The 17,921-nt window shown below is 45.8% G+C and overlaps 1 protein-coding gene across 5 annotated transcripts in view; it reads left to right on the top strand.

The window, feature by feature from the left end:
- STX1A (syntaxin 1A) overlaps positions 1-17,921 on the top strand; it is a 291,032-nt gene that overhangs the window by 83,172 nt on the left and 189,939 nt on the right. For all 5 annotated transcript variants that reach the window (XR_002103078.1, XR_002103079.1, XM_019546399.1 and 2 more), the window contains exons 2-3: positions 7,081-7,158; positions 9,150-9,249. Coding sequence is in view for 3 of the 5 variants with exons in the window: in XM_019546399.1 (XP_019401944.1) it covers positions 7,081-7,158; positions 9,150-9,249 (178 nt within the window). In the remaining 2 variants the exon portion in view is untranslated. The remainder of the gene's footprint in view (positions 1-7,080; positions 7,159-9,149; positions 9,250-17,921) is intronic.

Genomic DNA, 17,921 nt, shown 5'->3' with positions numbered 1-17,921 from the left:
TGTCGTGGCCTCAGCAGGGGCCACCATCCCTGCAGCTGTCAGCCCGCTGCGCCTTAGCACACGCAGTGTCACCCATGGCATGAGTTTTGCTTGTCTGCAGCTTGAGGGGCAGTTCCCCCCAGACCCCTGCACCGATCTCCTTGAAACTTGGCAGGTTTCATGCTCTCAGAAGAGGCTACCATCCCTGCAAGTTTCATCAAAATCAGACAAAAACCAACAAAGTTATAGATATTTCATTGATTCCCCATTATACCCTATGGCCAGATCTCTGAGGCAGCTCCAAAGTGGCATAAAGGGAGCCGCTGTGGCTGAATTGAGACAGAAACCCAGTCCAGAGCTCCGGATCAGATCACAACCATTTGAAGTGGCCGGATCCAAAAGCGAGACTGGATTGCTGCCGACTCGCACAGGCCTTGTATATAGAGAGAGAGAAAGTATGAGAGATTGTGTGTGTGTGTGTGTATGTATAAAAATAATGTACGTACATGTACACACACATATATACACATACAGATGCACCTTGGTTAGTCTATGAGATGCACATCTACCCTGCCTTCTATTTGACTTAAGACTAACACAGCTAACTACATCCCCCTGTTTTTTGCTAGGAATGTGATTCTTGTTATAGGGGCTAGCACCTTGGATTTTTCCCCTTCCTCTACAGCAGTGAGTAAGGTTTGTTTGGTTGTGAGAAAACCATGCCTCCTTAATCTTTCCAGTTTCCTGCTACTGTAGAGGGCAGGGTTTTTTTTCCCAACACTGGTACTTGTCATGTTCTGTGCCTATGCTTTGACATAACTATACCTGATGACATGTGTAGGTCAAGCTGGGAGTCGGTCCCAGAGAACATGTACTATCTGTGATGCTTTTGCTGAGTGAGGGACCCCTACCTGATATTGCTCTGTGTCACCCCTTAAAATTTTTAGCATGGGAAGGAGGAGCTGAAGCACAGTTTGCTGTCTCTTCTAGTCAAGTGAAGTGCATTTGCTGGCCTGAGGGACCTGCACAGTGCAGCATGGCAGCCTATATGATTTGTGCTAATGTAAAATATAGTCATGTAGCTAAGGGATACATAAAGGGAGCTCGCAAAGCAGGCTGTCTTTTGTGGTTTCTCACTTTTGTGGCTTCCCATCTCTGATGCATTCCCCTTTTCAGCTAGATTATCTGATATCACAGTGGGAATGTTCCAGTGCAGGGGCTTCCCACAAGGGGATAGATTGCACTTGACAGAAGTGCCACGGCTCCTCAGATTTTATGGATCGTGCTTGCAGAATTAGAAAGTTCTTAAAAATCTTCCCCTTCCCTGAGCCAGTGGTTTTTTTTTAAATCTGGTATAGGCCTTCCAATTGCAAAGTCTGTTTTCAGCAATGAGCATTGAGTGCTCTGAGAGGTTCAAAACTTGTTAAAGAAACAGCAAGTTTTAGGTTAATTATCCCCCTGTTCATATACACACACTCTCCCATGTGCAGTCCAGCTGCCTGCATTGAACTTGATCAAGCTCATGAGGCTTAGATACCTTGGTGCTGGGAACCATAGTGATGTTGGCACCTGAGTTAGATGTTCACGTCACATTAGAAAAGAGAAAAATAGGTTGATAGAAGTCCCATATGAATGGATGCATTTTCCATTGAGCATTAGTTGTATCTCCAGGATCTGTTTCCATTTTTTGTTTCAAGGGTCCTAAGGGAAAGAATAGATGGAGGCTTGTAACAATTCATCCTGTAAGATAAGGTAGAAGATGTAGTTGGCTGGATGTGTTGGGCAAAGAATTTTCTGATGAAATCTTCCCTGGGGTATACAGGCACAGAGCATGTTACCTGTCTGTCTGACCTGCCTTCCAGGTGGGCTCTGATTCTTCCCAATCATTTGACAGTATGAATGGAGTGCATCTTTGTTAAATGAAGGCAGCTCTTTTCTGAAAGCTAAACAAGTAAGTTACCAGTTAAGCAAACCAAATGGCAAAAATGGCCTCAGACAGGTCTCCTGCTTCTAGGAGATGAAGAATATATAACTTCCTCAATGAAAAAGGTCATTGTGTAGGGGGAAGGGGATTCAGACAACAGCAGCTAGACATAAATATACTGTATAAAAGAAAATGTGATGTGGGGCAGAATTGCAATAATAAAGAACACAGAAGACTGTAAGGGAGGTTCGTGTTCATTGGCAGAGCAGCTTTGTAGCCCAATACTGGAATTTCTAAGTGAGGAGAGCAACAGAACAGATCTTGGGCAACTTAGCTGAGGCTTAGAGCAGGGGTGAGCAAAATATGGCCTGCGGGCTGGATGTGGCCCACCAGGCCATTCTATCTGGTCTATGGGGTCTCTAAAAATTTTAGAAAATTAATATTTATCTGCCCCTGGCTGCCTGTCATGTGGCTCTCGATGGCTTGCCAAAACTCAGTAAGTGGCTTTCCATCCAAAATAATTGCCCACCCCTGGCCTAGAGGGAAGACCTTTGCTGTAGAACTGGAAGAGCATTGCAGGACACAAGCGAATGATATTGGTAGGTGTGTAGAAACTTCAAAAACTTCCTCCATGCTTGGAAGTGATACCTGCACAGAGAAAACTTTGGTGAAATTTTAAAAGAAATTTCAGGTATGTGGACTGTCTAGGTAATAGGACAAGGTACTGAGCAAGCTGGTGGGTTGCTAATCACTGGAGATGCATAAGAACAGGAATCACGCCTGTATCTGTGGGTGACCAGGTAGTTAGCCTGAAGTCAGGCCGAAGGCATGGCACCTTATAGACTAGTGGGGGTGAACTTTTTTGGTAGGCATACCACAGATTACCCCCACACCCCTTCTGAGTGCCACTCTGAACCCTTTCCCCTGCCTGATCTGATGCTCTGCTTTCTGCTTCCTGCCCTATCTGCTGCCGTGTTGCCTGGCTCCTTTCTGGACTGCTGCATGCCACACACAGAGGCTACCTATGCCACTTAGGAAGCAGGTTGGCCACCCCTGTTATAAACTGAATTAGAGTTGAATAAGCTTTTGTAAGCAGTAGTTTACCTCATCAGATGCTATGAAGGGACTGGAGGAAGCGGAGCTTCTAAATGGAAAGAAATGATCTAAATCAAACCTGCCATGACTCAGACAGAGGAGCTAGTGTAGATCAGGGGGGTGAATGTGTGAATAAACACATGGCTTCAATAGTGAATAGAACATGCTGCCTGCTGCAGTGAAAGCAAACTAAAAAATTCTCACCTTGTGTTCATATATCTGGGGGCTCCCATCAAATTCAGGATGCTCTTTATTTCTTCTTCTAAATCTGAATCTCAGATAGCATCCATGCCCCCAAATTTAGCATCTGTGTCAGATGGCTTTTGCTATTAACTGTTGTTCAGTTTGACATGGAGGATGCAGCATTGCCAGCTCCTGTGATTTTTATTATCTTGCAGTGTTCTCAAAGCCCCAGATCCTGTGAACAGTTCAGACTTTCAAGGGGCATTCTTTTAAAGAGAAAAGTAAGTTCATATCCTTCAGAATTGCTGAGCAACACTTTAAAAAGCAATGTCCAAGGGTCACCAACTAGAGAGGAAATTAAAAGAACCAAAGAACCCAGTGTTTATCAAATCACATGATTTTTAAGTTAACACCATGAGTTTCTATCTTTTCTGAGCATGTGGTATTGGCAGTCATGAGCAGAACCATCCCCTGGAAATGTCACCTGTGTATGTAAGGGAGCTTTGGCCTTCCAGCCAGTCCTGAAATTGTGTTCCCAGGAACCGCCTGTGTCTGATTCTGTGTTATGTGCCTACATATAGGAGCTGGGCATGCCTGTGGCATACTCTACAGCACCATGTGGGGCAGTCCAGAGTCAGCCAGGCCTCATGATTGCTGAGCGATGGTAGTGCTGTATAGGGAACATTGTCAGCTCTTAGGGCTGTCAGTGAACAGCAATCCCTTTCTGACAGGGACAGAGTACTGGTAATGGACTATGTTTGTTGGGGGGAGAGGTGGGGTTCCTGTTTGGGCTGGTAGCTTTGGGGGAAGAAGTTTAAAGATCAAGTTGGGACACAGGGGAGTATATGGGATACTTGGACTGTGTGAAAGAAGGAGATACCATTCTTGGATATGATCAATATTTGCTTTGCTTGAAGGAATCATTTGTATTATTTTTATAGTAGTTTTATGTACTTCTGTGCAACTACATCTTTGAGTGATACCAAAGTGCCTCAGGCTGCCCATGTGTAGGACATCAGAGGAATGTGTACTGCTTTTTTGACATCCCCTTTTATCATAATCATGTAAATCTGATGCTGCATATGGAACACCCTTGTGGTCATGCAGATTAGACTATGGGCACAGACAGAAGTGACAACTTTTGCTCAATCTGGCCACAGAAAGCTGCCTATAGCCATAACCAAACACAAGTACACAGCTGCAGACTGCTTCAAAAATGACCGATTGGGCAAAAATCTGAACCTTCATTGCATGACGTGTCAGATGAAGACATTTCAAAACAGGGCATCTTCTGCAACTTCTGCCTGCCAGCCTGTCTCTGTTTTCAGATTGAGAGAAGGGAAAAGGAGTGGAGGGAGTCTGGTCTGGGTTTTTAACAGCCTCCACAGGTGGGGTGGGTGTATGGGAGCCCTCAGGAACCCCTAGAACATAGGTGGATAAAATGGCTGATGTAGCTGGTGGCTGGACTCCATTTCCCAGCAGCCCCTGCCTGCATCACTGTGGCCAGTTTCCATGGAGACCCCAGGAATGACAGGTCTTTGAGTGTGGGGCTTGGGTTTCCATAGAGATTGGCCCAAGCAGCACTGGTAGGGCGCATGGCGGGGCTGGGGCTGGAGCTGGGATTCTGCGGTGGTGACGGTGTGGTCCAAAGCCGCGGCAGAGCTGTGATCCGCTGTCTGCATGCCTCTGCCCAAGGCACGTAGGCAGCGGATCCCAGCTCTGCCCCAGCTCCAGACCACACTGTCACCACCACAAAATCCCAGCCCTTGCCCGGCATGCGGGCAGTGGATAGCAGCTCTGCCCTAGCTCTGGACCAAATTGTCACAGCTGCGAAAGCCCAGCCCCGGAGCAGCTCCCTGCTTCCTGCAAAGCATTCTCAGTTATAGCAGGGAGCTGCACTTCTGTCTGTGTCCTACGTGTCTGCCTGCATGGTAATCCTAACTTGTATTCTGACTTCTTGTCACAGGCTGCTCTCTGGAGCTGTGGCCTTGAAAGCAGGACTGCCTGGGGAAGGGCTCTGCTTCCATGCTTTTGAGAGAGGGATTGGGTTCTTCCTCTGGGTGACATGCACACCTGTCCAATTCTGAAATATCTATCCCCTGCCCTTCAGCAAAATTGCTAAAATGAAGCAGTTGCTGCCAAGTGACAGCTAGAGTGCCTTTTCTCTTAATACCAACAGTGAGAATTTGTGTTTGTACAGAGTGCATGAATTAGATCTCAAAGTGCTTTACAAATACAGATGGATTAAACCTCATCCCTACAGTAGAAATATGGGAATACCTGGGCCAGATCTAATTGGAGGCCTATCTGGTTTTATGTTGTGGCCTATGTACACACTAAAAAACAAAAAAAACCCTCCTTGTGTTTATAATGAAATGGCTGACATGATATACAATCCAAATGTAGACAGGGCGGGCAGTAGTTGCTGATTGAAATAAACCTGAATCTCCTCCCTCAACCAGCTCCACTGCAATAACATTATAACGTGGCCTGCCTTCCACCGGTATTTCTACTGTTTTCAGTCATCTTATCATACAAACTCACTTTTTTTCTAGGGTGGTTGTGGGCTAACTGTTCCTGGCACGTACTACTACAGAAGGGAGTGCAAGAACCCCTGATAGATAATCTGGGGTTGCCTAGGGAAAAAGTCTGGGTTATAGATGGACATACTGTAGATTAGATGTCTGTTTATATAGCCTCCCTAAAATATTTGTGGATGTTCATCTCCTTCACATAAATATCAAACACTTCTTTGATCCTGCTAAGCTCTTGGTCTTGGATACCTTGTGGTTGAGAGTTCATGGGTTAATTATGTAAAAAGTGTAAAAATAATTAGCTGAATAAAAGAGAGTCTGAAATCATAAATGTGTTCCCTTTCATTAAATCTCTCCTGTTCTCAACTTAATAAAATGTGAACAGAGGCTTTCCTGTCTAGATGAGAGCTGTTAAATCTCTATATATTGAAAACTTTTTATTTTTAGCTGCCTGTCTGTGACTCCTTTTATTTCTGTAGGGGGAGGGGTTGGTTTTTTTGGTGGGTTTTTTTGTTTGTTTGTTTTTTCTTTGGAGGGGGGGGCAGGGTTGGTATTAAGGCCACCAGAACTGAATATAGCATGCCAGAGGTGTGTATCCCACCTGTTGGAGCATTGTGGTTATTTTTTTAAATGTCCTAGTCTGTTTCTACTGTGGTATCTAACATTCTTCCGCTTGTTTGACCACTGCCACAGCTGGGGCAGATGGGAACATGCACAGCTGAGAGCAGCGCAGGGAAAATATCCAGTTCCTCCTTCCATGGCACTGTATAAAGTTGTAAAATATCGCAGTTCTCATTTTACACTTGGGTAAACCTAGGCACAGACGGGTTACATGGCTGGACAGTGAGTTGCACTGGTGATTTTCACTATGTCTCGGTGTGTGAGCCTGAACTTGTTAATTCCTGAAGCCTTTCAGAGATGCATTAAAACAGGGGCGGACAATTATTTTGGGCAGAGGGCCGCTTACTGAGTTTTGGCAAGCCATCAAGAGCCTCATGACAGGCAGCCCGGGCAGATAAATGCTAATTTTCTAAATTTTTAGGGGCCCTATGGGCCGGATAGAATGGCCTGGCAGGCCACATCCGGCCTGCGGGCCGCACTTTGCCCACCCCTGCATTAAATTAATTAATATCTCCCTGTCTTTTTCTACGCCATCCATGGGTCAGCTGGATTAATCCATACACCTTCCAGAGGGTCAGCATTTATGTTTCAGGTCACAGGAGAACTTATCACTCATGAACAGACCTGAAAGGATGTCTACCTTCTCCTGAGTAATGGAAGAATCCACTTGAGTTCAGAGCATGGAATGGAGCAATGGGGTTTGTAGGAGCAGCTTACTCATATCCTTTTTTTGTGTATGTACAGGCTAAGGACAGTGACGACGATGATGAAGTCACTGTTAGCGTGGACCGGGATCGCTTCATGGATGAGTTCTTTGAACAGGTAAGAAGTTGATTTCTTTTGCCATGCTTAGATGTGTGGTGGAACAGAAACCAAGTGGTGATTGTCACTGACCCCACTGCTGGATGCTAGGTGTTGAACAACCCAGTCTTTATCGATTCCTGTCCCTGGGTGATGCCCATTATTAGAAACCATAGGCATGTGTTAGGGACTTAGCAGTGAGAAAATGGAATTCGTTTGCCTTGACAAGCTCTGTCAAGGCTTAGAGTTCAGCATTAGCTAGTCCCTCCTTGGTTACACCTAAAGCACGAACATAAAGGTGTAGGCATTGATTAGAATGAATCACAGCAAAAGCTAGGCGGTAATGTGCAATTACGTGCCCCAAAGGCCCATTCAGTTTTCAGCTAGCTTCCATAGAAACCAAAGGTGGTGTAAGAGGCAAATTGTTTGGTAAATGAGCGCAAGCGCCCCTGTGTCAGTTGTGGAGTAGAGTTACTGTCTTCTGTGGAAGCAAAAAGCCTCACATTTCTTTGTTGCAAAATGCATGCCTCAGTGCTCTGATTCCAGCAATAAAACTGTAAGAATCCCTGGAAGTACTTCTTTGCAGAACAACAGCTTCTGTATGGAACTGCTTTAATTTTCTGTATATGTCTGGTTTATGGATGAGGTATTCTTCTGGCATGTGGGTGGCTGTAAGATGTGCATGCACATTTCTAGAACACCCTTATCAGAATGTGGGGAAGGGAAGGGATGAGCCTGCAGAGAGATGTCTTATTGCAAGTGGAAAATGGAATGAATAAATACACAGTCAGCTGAAGGCAAGGAAAGGCTGAAAGAACTGGGGTTGTTTAGTTTGGAGGAGGGCCGATTGAGGGGGGAGGGATTTAGATGATTTGATAACACTTCAGATAACACAAAGTTGTTGATAAGGAGGTGGTGATCATTTTTTTTTGCTGTGTCTACAAAAGACGGGACAAGAAGTATAAGCCTTAAATTGGAACAAGGTTGGACATTAGGATGAATTTTCTAACTATAATGTTAAGGGTGATTAAATACTGAAACACATGACCTAGAGAGGTTGTGGAATTTGCCATTTGAAGCTTGTACACATGCAGTTTAGATAAACACAAAATGGGAAGATCCTGCCATGAGCAGGGATGACCTCCAGGAGTCCTTTGGGCCCTGTTTTTCTATGAGTGAAATCAAACTGAATCCAGAGTAAAGGACAATCTGGAGGACATGCAGCCCAGGAATACAGTAGGGCACAAACATGGCTTCTTACCAAGGCATCGGCAGATTTCCTTGGAGTGCAGATGCAGTTGGGAAAATGCTGGTGTCAAGTGGCACTTCTGTTCCCTGTCTGTCTGTCCATTCTCCCTGTAGGATGGAGTCAGATCTGCACTTTTCAGCTTTTATTCTGGTTAACCCTCTGCAGCCAGCAGTTACTGGGAAAATGAACTGGGTTCTAGACTTGTGCATCTGGAACATATCATTTGCTGTACTTTTGTTGCTGCAAAGTTTGTATTCCTAGTACTGATGCAAAAGCCAGGATGTTTGGGGTCTTCCAGGTCCCAGGGGTTTGCTAGACTGGTACTTAGTAGATACGATGGAAAATGTTTTCCCTAATTAAAAGTATTTTAGGCCCATCCTTTCCTAGCATCTGATGAAATTAGGTTGTGGCCTACAAAAGCTTATGTCTCTCTGAACAAGGGAGGTCAGGGTGGCACACTGGAGACTATGTTTTGCCTGATTTCAACTAACATGGCTAACAACCTCTAGGGCCATTGCATGGAAACCTCAGCACCTCCTCAACCCTATTTTCTAGACTTTAAAGGGATGTCTTTTCAAATCATTCCTGTCATTTGAGAGTCTGATTGGTATCCATTGAGAAGTTTCAACAAAAACTGGATCGTACCAGCGTGGGTGTCCCACGACTGTGTTTGAATTGGGGAGTACTACAGCATGGTAAACTCACTTCTCAAGCACTCTTAACATCTTTGACATACATGTTCTTTTTTCCTGTGTCTCCTTAGGTAGAGGAAATTCGAGGGTTTATTGATAAAATTTCGGAGAATGTGGAGGAAGTGAAGAGGAAGCATAGTGCCATTCTTGCTGCGCCCAACCCAGATGAGAGTGAGTGAGACGTTCTCAGTTTTCTTCTTCAGCAGGCTCTGGGAAATGGTGGCATGTGACTGCCTCTTGTGGTTTATGAGAGTGGATCTGATTCCTTGGGTGGATGGATGGAGCCTGTGCAAGGTCCTATTGGGCTAAGAATGATATGCTGATGTGTCACCCAGATGGTCCTACTGGCTGTCACTTAACCAGGACAGGCTGTAAAGGAAGAGGCTAGTGAGATGCATAATAACTGTGGAGCTTACAGTGGTCAAATGAAAGACCCACAGAAGACAGGCTGGACTGATAGGGAAAAAGGCCAGAGGGATTTATTGGGGCTCCTTCAAGCTACTGGGGAAGGCAGTGGGGAGCACTGAGCTCTTGAAGCTGGTGAAGAACGATTCTGTGCCTGTGTGGTTGGGGACATCATGAGGCTCTAAAGAGCAGACAGCCCCTTTAACTCAGGTGAATCCATTTCCCATTCTGTTCAGCTGGAAAAAAAAATGACAGTTATTGCAGCAGTGGCTACAGACTTCCCTTTCTGCTACTTCTCTATCAAATACAGTACCATAGCAATGAAATTTGATGCCTGGGGCAAAGCTCACAGCAGCAGCCCACTCTCACCCTGCACACAGATCCAGGGGGCACATGCCCCCCCATGCTTGCCTGGGAGTGCATGCAGTGGTGGGAGCTGCCCTCCCCTCATCCCTGCGACCCCCCCCAAATGAGCCACTCTTGGCTCTGTCCCACCCTGGCGGAGCAGCACCTGTTGATGCCCCTTCGCTTCAGTTCCCAGGGCTGTTGCCCCACTTGCCCCCCTCTTGCTATGGCACTGGTCCAATACACTTAATTACAAACCTGAGGAAGAATGTCTTGCATTCAAAAGTTTGTCTAACTCTATCCCAATGACATAGTTGGTCCTATAAAAGATATCATCCAGGAAATACTTGCCTCCCAATTAATTACAGGCTTACTAACCTCCTCTACTCTGTGGCATGACAAGGAAAGTGCATGGTCCTCTGGCTCTGCAGAGAGAACTGCAGGAGGTTTGATACAATTAGCAATATACTGTTTGTATGCTCCTCACAATAGTTCCTGGCCAAACGGGCTGCTAGATAAAAATAAACAAGGGAGGTATGGTCCTCACAGAGTTCCCAGTGCTCTAAGATCACTTTGAGAAAGACTTGCAAACTTTTCTGTCAGCTGATGCATAGCACAGGCATGTGAAGGCCTTCTGGAGTTGGTAGGTTGAAACACCTGCTCCAGATGGCTGCAATGTTGGTCTACTTGGACCACCTCCGACAGCCATTTATACTGACCCCTCTGCTTCCCTGCTGGCTACACAAGACTTTCTCCTTGAGTGTGTCTAGATTAAACAAGTAATCTGATATTTAGAGGTGCACTGATATATTAGTCGCATATTGGATCGGCACCAATTAAAAGGAAATGTAACATTATCAGCAGTGGACTTTTTTTGGCTGGTGTATCTGATAATGTCAATGATAAATGCTGCATGCACACAGCCAAGAGTTCAGCCTGGCAACTTGGAGAGCTGCGTCTGGCCAGTAAGTTTGTAGAGGCGAAGGGGCACACACATCTGGGGGGGGGGGGGCATATGGCCCCCATGCCTCCCCCAGGGCTGCATGCAGTGGCAGGGAACTACCCCCATACCCCCACACTCCCTGGATGGGCAGCCCAGAGCTCCATCCCTCTCCCAGCCCTGGGGTCGCATTCACCATCCTGGCTGGGCACCCCTGCCCCACTCCCTCCCTCACTATGGGGGCCAAGATCTGCTCCCATGCCCCTTCCCTCCCCCCCCCCGACTTACCGGCAGGATGCTGCTCTCCATGCTGCCTGGTTGCACTCCTATAAGTTGGCTATCAAATTGGTATTGGCTGATATGACTGGTTTGTAATGGGCCATCAGTATCAGCCAAGAAAATCTTTGTTAGTGCACCCCTACTGATACTTCCTACAAACTACAACTCAAGACCTCTTAAAGGGTGGTGTTCTGTCTCTAATTGAATAAGGGTATTACCCCTTCCATCTAGAATGGCCTGTCTATTATCTTCACTAAACAGCAGCCTGGAAATACAGTTCCTCTGTATCTTCATGTTTTTTAGGCTGTTCTTCACCATCCACTTTGGATTTTGTGTTTTCAGTAATTATAGATATAGATAAAGATATAGATATCTTTCTAAATGATCAGTTTTGTCCTACCACAAATTCTCAGGCTCAGTGTAGGACCCATGGGTGATGCTTCTCTGGCTCTAGTGTGGCAGGAGTAATCCAAATGATCCATTTGGTCTCAGGATATTGTGGGCAGTTTATGGCATTCTGGAGTTGGGGGATGGGGTTTTCTAAAGTGTGTAAGGAAGCTGGGAGCACAACACATGTGTTTTCAATGGGGATTGCTGAATGATTCCTAACTACCTGTGGTACTTTTCAGAATCTTGCCCTGTGTGGCCAGGGTGGCAGTAAAGGTAGAGCTGACATTTTTTTCTCCATATATTACTACACTGATTTGATGTCAAATAGCCTGCCCAAAAGGGGGCTGATTAGATGCTGAATGTTAAGAGCTTGCAGCAAATCACAGCATGCTAGTAACAAAAACCTATTGAACTGTAACAGACTCAAACCTAGCAGGTTAAGTGCTGCATTCACTCCTGGTAAGCCAGTGCTTCAGCTGACAAACTCTGTTGCTGTAGATAATCATAAAGTATAGGAGGTGTGTATGCCAGCTACTGTCTAGGAGATTTATAACAGGACTGTAGAAACAGAACACAAACTCCTTGTGTGTAGGATGTTGAATGCAGCTGAGGGCTAATCCACACCACAGTGGTGGCAAGTCTCAGCACTGATGTTCTCATAGAAATCACAGAGTAGGGCTGGAGGGTTCCTCCATATGTCACCTAGTGCAACCCCAGGCCTGTGGCAGGATCATCCCTATCCAAACCATCCTATATAAATCCATACCATCATCCCTGGCATAACACAAGACATAGTATCCTAACCTGCCTGCCAAACTTAAAGCGGGGGGACCATGGCGCTTCTGTAAAATGTCCTAAATGTCCACAACTTTTTAAAGGCATCCTGGACTCTTATCTAGCTAGTCTAGAAGGTCCATCTCTACCCTGCCTTCTGCCTGACTTCAGACTAACATGGCTAAGTACCTCTCTCTGCTCATGAATCGAAGAGTGACATATCTGAAAAACCAATGCCATACTGTCCCAGTAGTGCCTTTGTGGTCAGGAGATGTCTCCTACTGCTGCTTTTGTCCTGCTCCTCTGTGCTGTTGTGGACACATCTGCTTGCTTATGTGCCAATTGGTAGATTTTGTGCCCTCAGAAATTTCAAAATTGCTTAAAAATGGGGCTTTGAAATGGAGCTGGAGGAGCAAGGTTCAGTCCTATGTATTCTTGGTAGCAACACTGCTGGCTTAGTGACCAAAGACTTACCATTCAACCCAGGCCAAAGTCATAGGGCATCATGCTGGGCAGTCAGGAGGACATTCTAATAACTAACTTTCAAAAGCTAGCAGGGAGCCGGATAGTTTCCATTTGGTAAGCATGACATACTGCAGCGTGGCAGCTGGTACTAGCTGAGCAGCATTTCGTTAGTGCCTTCTGCTTTCCAACATTGCACCAAGCATTTTAATTCACCAGATTGCTGCTGCCTCGAGTTTTATAAACAGGTACTGGAAGAACAGCAGAATTTGCTGGACAGATTAGATGAAAGAAAGGAAATGGGCTAATTATTTGTGTCAGTGGGAAGAGGGTTCCAAAAGGGATTCTTTTGCTAGCTAATGATCAGGAAGCAGAAACACAAGTCTGTATTCTTCAAAATGCTGGAGTTTGGAAGTAATTACAGAAATTGCTTTTCCAGACAGTAAATTGTTCTGCAACCAAGGATTATTTTCTACTGAACTGAAATATTTAACAGGGGAGTCCAGAAGCTGCCAGGTCACTACTTTATTCTGACCTGACTGAAGTAGATGAATTTTGTGCTTGTGCAATAAAGGACCAATAGTGATGATAACCTGGATAGACAGGCCCTGTGTTCAGTACACAGCTGTGCCAGTGTATCTCATGCCAAGGGCTAATAGTCATACCTAACTGCCTGGTCATATAAGCGTCTCCTTTCTCCTTACCCTATCTACTCTCAATTCACTTCAGTATTTAAAACCCCAATGGTGAAATGCCCAGTGAATTTCCCCATGGGACCACCTGAGCCTTCCTCAAATGCTTTGTAGCTTAGTAGATACAGTAAAACCTGCTTATATCAGACTTTCTTGTACTCATGCATTAGTGACTTTGTGAAGGACTTTTTATTTGGATACAGGTTAGTCACTTTATTTAAACTGGCTTTGAGATTGACATACTTGCTTTTCATAAAACATGGGGAGGGCATCTAAATCGCCATGATAAAAGATTAGACTGAATAAAACATTAACCTTTCATTTTTATCAAGCATGTTTGTTGAGCCATGTTAATAATCATAGCCAATGTGAGAGAACCTGTCTCTGCAGAACCTAAAACAGGAAGCCAGGGGTGCCCTCCATAGGGATGTTGCATTAACTGGAACTAATCAGTATACGATCACGTGAAAACCCTCCTTTGAGGAGGCATTTTAAAGCCCCCACTAGGGAAGTCAAGCTACAAATCTGCACAAGAGAAAATAACTGAAGGTTGACTCATGTTTGTGTGGAGATTTAGCTGTGAACAAGCAAGTACAACTTATTTGTGCTTTGTAGCTCTGACATTAAAAGGTAGGTTTTATTTAAGCAGATCCCCAGAACTGGGAAACCGTGGATGTAAGCCTGAGGTGCATTGGCAGAACTGGGAGGTGAACATGTGGGATCATATGAATGATTATTTTTTGTGTCAACATCATATTAATGAAGATATTGATGGTATGATATTAATTATCAGATGAATCATCATATTCATGATGATTATACATATCAGCATTACCAGCAGAGGAAGTTTTGCATGGCATCTACCATCTAAACCAGTGGCACCCAATTTATTTCTGGCCCCGCAGGCTAGAGGAGTGATGTAGGTGCAGGCCATTGGCTAGATTTATCCAGTTTTGGGGCCCCCACTATAGAAAGGATGTGGACAAGTTGACAAGAGTCTAGCGGAGGGCAACGAAAATGGTTCAGGGGCTGGGGCACATGACTTCTGAGAAGAGGCTGAGGGAATTTTTTTTTGAGTCTGCAGAAGAGAAGACTGGCAGGGGATTTGATAGCAGCCTTTAACTACCTGAAGAGGGTTTGAAAGAAGACAGAGCTGGACTGTTCTCAGTGGTGGCAGATGGCAGAATAAGGAGCGATGGTCTCAAGTTGCAGCAAGGGAAGTTTAAGTTGGATATTAGGAAAAACTTTCTCACTAGGAGGGTGGTGAATCACTGGAACAGGTTACCCAAAGAGATGGTAGAATCTCCATCCTTGGAGGGTTTTAAGGCCTGGCTTGACAAATCCCTAGCTGGGATGATCTAGTTGGAGCTGGTTCTGCTTTGAGCAGGGGGTTGGACTAGATAACTTCCTGAGGTCCCTGCCAACTCTAATTTTCTATGATTCTAGATCCCGCACACTGGTTAAAAGCAGCTATGTACCCACCCAATTGCACACCAGCTTGATCCCATGCACCCACATCAGGTCATGCAGCAGCACGATCCGACATGCAGGACCATGTTATCCAGCCTGCCAGGCTCCCATGGGTTCAAAAATTTAGCAGGAAAACTGAAAATAACGCTATCAAACTTCCAGACTGGTGTGGAGTCGCATGGGCCAGATAACACAGCTCCTTGGTCTAGGGTTGAACACCTCTGATCCAAATCATTGTTTATTTAGGGGAATGAATGGAGGTAAGAGAAACTCAAAAGGTAAAATCTCACTAATGTTTAATCTGTGAAATGGTAAGCATTGTTTGTCAAACCAGAATACTTAAGAAAGCTGTATAATCCTTGATTTCCTTCTGCTGTATATGTTCAAGCAACACCATTCCAAGGAGAAGGAAAAGGCATGGGACTGCCTGGGGCTTTGCTTAGTATTTCTGCCATCTTTTAGGTTGGAGCCATTGGATTAGAGTGTCTTTACTGTGAAGAGGTTCATCACTGCCTACCAAGGATCTCTCTTCTGGCTCTATACCTTGCACTAGAGAAATGATTCTCAACTGGGATGCAGTGGTACCCTGTGGTGCTGTGACATACTAGTAAGGGTGTCGTAGGGCACAGGCTGTCTCCCAGAAGTGTCATGGTGTGGCCTGTCCCTGCCTCATGCAAGGGTTGCGTGGAGCTGCTCATGGTGGGAAGAGGGCAGCTGAGCTGGCCTGGGCTAGGCTGGATAGTGCTGGTGGCCTCCAGTGCCCGTCAGAGAGTCTGGGGGGGATGAGCCAGTGGAGAATGACCTGCAGCTGCAGCTGCTCATGAGGAAGCAGCTCAGGAAGAAGCAGGAGCTCCAGGTCAGGCACAGAGACCAGAATGGCAGGCCCAGGAGGATGCAGCAAGGCCAGGCTGACAGCAGGCATGGAGCTGGGGCTTAGGGTCTTGTCCTTGCTGGGGCATGAGGTTGCGCCTTCTTACACTTGGTGGCCACCACTGAGCTCAGCCCACCATACATGCCAGCTGGCTCCTGTGGGTAAGGAAATGAAGTTTTCATTTCTCACAAGTGTACTGGGAACCTTGGTCCCTATCCTGTAGTCAAACCATTGTAACCATGTAAGTTTGCAACGCTGAAGTGTTTTGGTTTTTGACTTCTTGCATACCCACATCTTCTCAACTGTGATACTGTCTTAATAACAGTGATTCTGCTTTATTACCATCTTCTTAATTGTTTTAATCTATACAGTTTTTTCAAAAAGATCTTTTCTAATCTAAAAAAGATTACATCTTTTTTAAACAGACTTAATCTAAGGTAAACGGACTTCAGAAAACAGTTTTAATGCCCACTCAAAAACATGTCAGTACTTATTTTTTTAACATTTGAAATGGGGTGCTGCTGAATTCAAAAAAGTTATGGAGGGGTGCCTTGACTCTAAATTAGTGGAAAACCACTGCTCTAAAGTTTGATATTGTTGCTTGTATTATTTAGATTCTGGCTTCTTGTGCTGGGCATGTGGCCCAGCTATAATGCATGTGAAATCTGTCTGTTAGATAGCACTTTATTTAATTTGTAGTGGGTGCATCTACATGAGACATGTACTGAGGAGTTGCTGAATTAGCTCCACAGTAAACATCTTGGCATCTACACATGCGGCCCCATTAGGCTTCAGGAAACCAATAAACTCTGCAAGAGATTAGTACTTGTAAATACAAGTACTGTTCTGCTGTGGAGTTTTTTACTTTGCAGCAGGGCACGTGTAGACACTGCCCTGGCTGGCTGGGGCGGGAGGGTGCTTTAGTGTGGGGACTGCCTGCTGGCTAGTCCCACACAGGGCACCCTTGTGCCCTAGCCAGCCCCTCCACAGCATGTTGGGCTAGGTCAGAGCAGCCCTGGGCTGGCAGGCTGACCCTCTGGGCTCTCTGCCCGCCAGGGCTGCTCCGACCCAGCTCAACATCCTGCAGTCTTGGGTGCACATGTAAACACAATGCCCAGGAGCAATAAACTCTGGCATGATAAGTGCTGGAGTTTGTGTCATATTAATATGCACATGTAGACGTGCCCAGTATGTGGCGTTTTTCAGTGATTGGAACTCTAGATTGTAATGACTCTTGTAGTGCAAGAATGAGGGTGTCTTTGTCACTGGCACATAATTGATGACTGATGCATAGGCTAGAGCCAAATGTAGTGCACAGGGCCAATCTGTGGGCTAGACTGGGACTATGGACTGGCCCTGCGTGCTGCAGGCAGCATGTCCCTGATCTGCTTCTCTGGGCTTGATGCAGTGTGTAGTATGTGTCAGCTCCAGCCCCACATATTGCAGGGCCAATCCAGGGTGCACGCTGTGTTTGGCACCCATGCCAGACCAGCCCTAAGTGCTGGATCTGGTGCACAGGGCTGGTCTGTGGGCTCAATCCAAAGCGACTCTGGTTCCTGTACACAGAACCAGTCTGGTACAGACGCTGCATGCAGTGTGCATCCCAGACTGGTCCCTCATGCCACATGTAGGGCATGCTCTGGACCAGCCCTATGTACCACATGCAGCATATACCCCGAGCTGGTCCTGTACATACATTCAGCAGGTGTCTCAGCAGGCCCTGTGTGTCACAGGTCCTGTGAATGTGCTGCATTCAGCCCTGTACAGGCCAGGGCTGGCACATATTGCATGTGGCATGCAGGGTCCACAGGAAGCACCACAGGCCAGCTGATAGGGCTTTGTGGACTGGATCCAGCCCATGGGCTGTGTTTATGATACCTGTGATCTACAGAGATGGGTAGAGAGATCCACAAGATGGTAGTTTTCTTGCAAAGTATAGTCTTCCTCAAGGGGGGGCAGCACAGTGAAAGCATATTATTTTTAGCTGGTTAAAAGGGACATATTTAAAATTTAATAGGCATTTTCAATGTTGTTCAGAATCCTGATCTGAATCACAGGCACTGTGGTAAGTCTGTTCTTAAAATTGTTCTGGGGAAGATCTGTCTGCACTGTGGTGGCAACCTGCCTCAGTCAGAACATTTCCCAGAAGGTCCCACCCACCTGCTTCCGCTCCAGACTGAGACATGTACTGGTGGAGCCTCTTCAGGAGTCCTTC

The sequence above is a fragment of the Crocodylus porosus genome, unplaced genomic scaffold (genome assembly GCF_001723895.1).
Source record: "Crocodylus porosus isolate Cpor-Errol unplaced genomic scaffold, CroPor_comp1, whole genome shotgun sequence".
NCBI classification, from domain to species: Eukaryota; Metazoa; Chordata; order Crocodylia; family Crocodylidae; genus Crocodylus; species Crocodylus porosus.
Note: the sequence above shows the minus strand (reverse complement) of the source record. Positions and strands in the feature narration are given on the sequence as shown.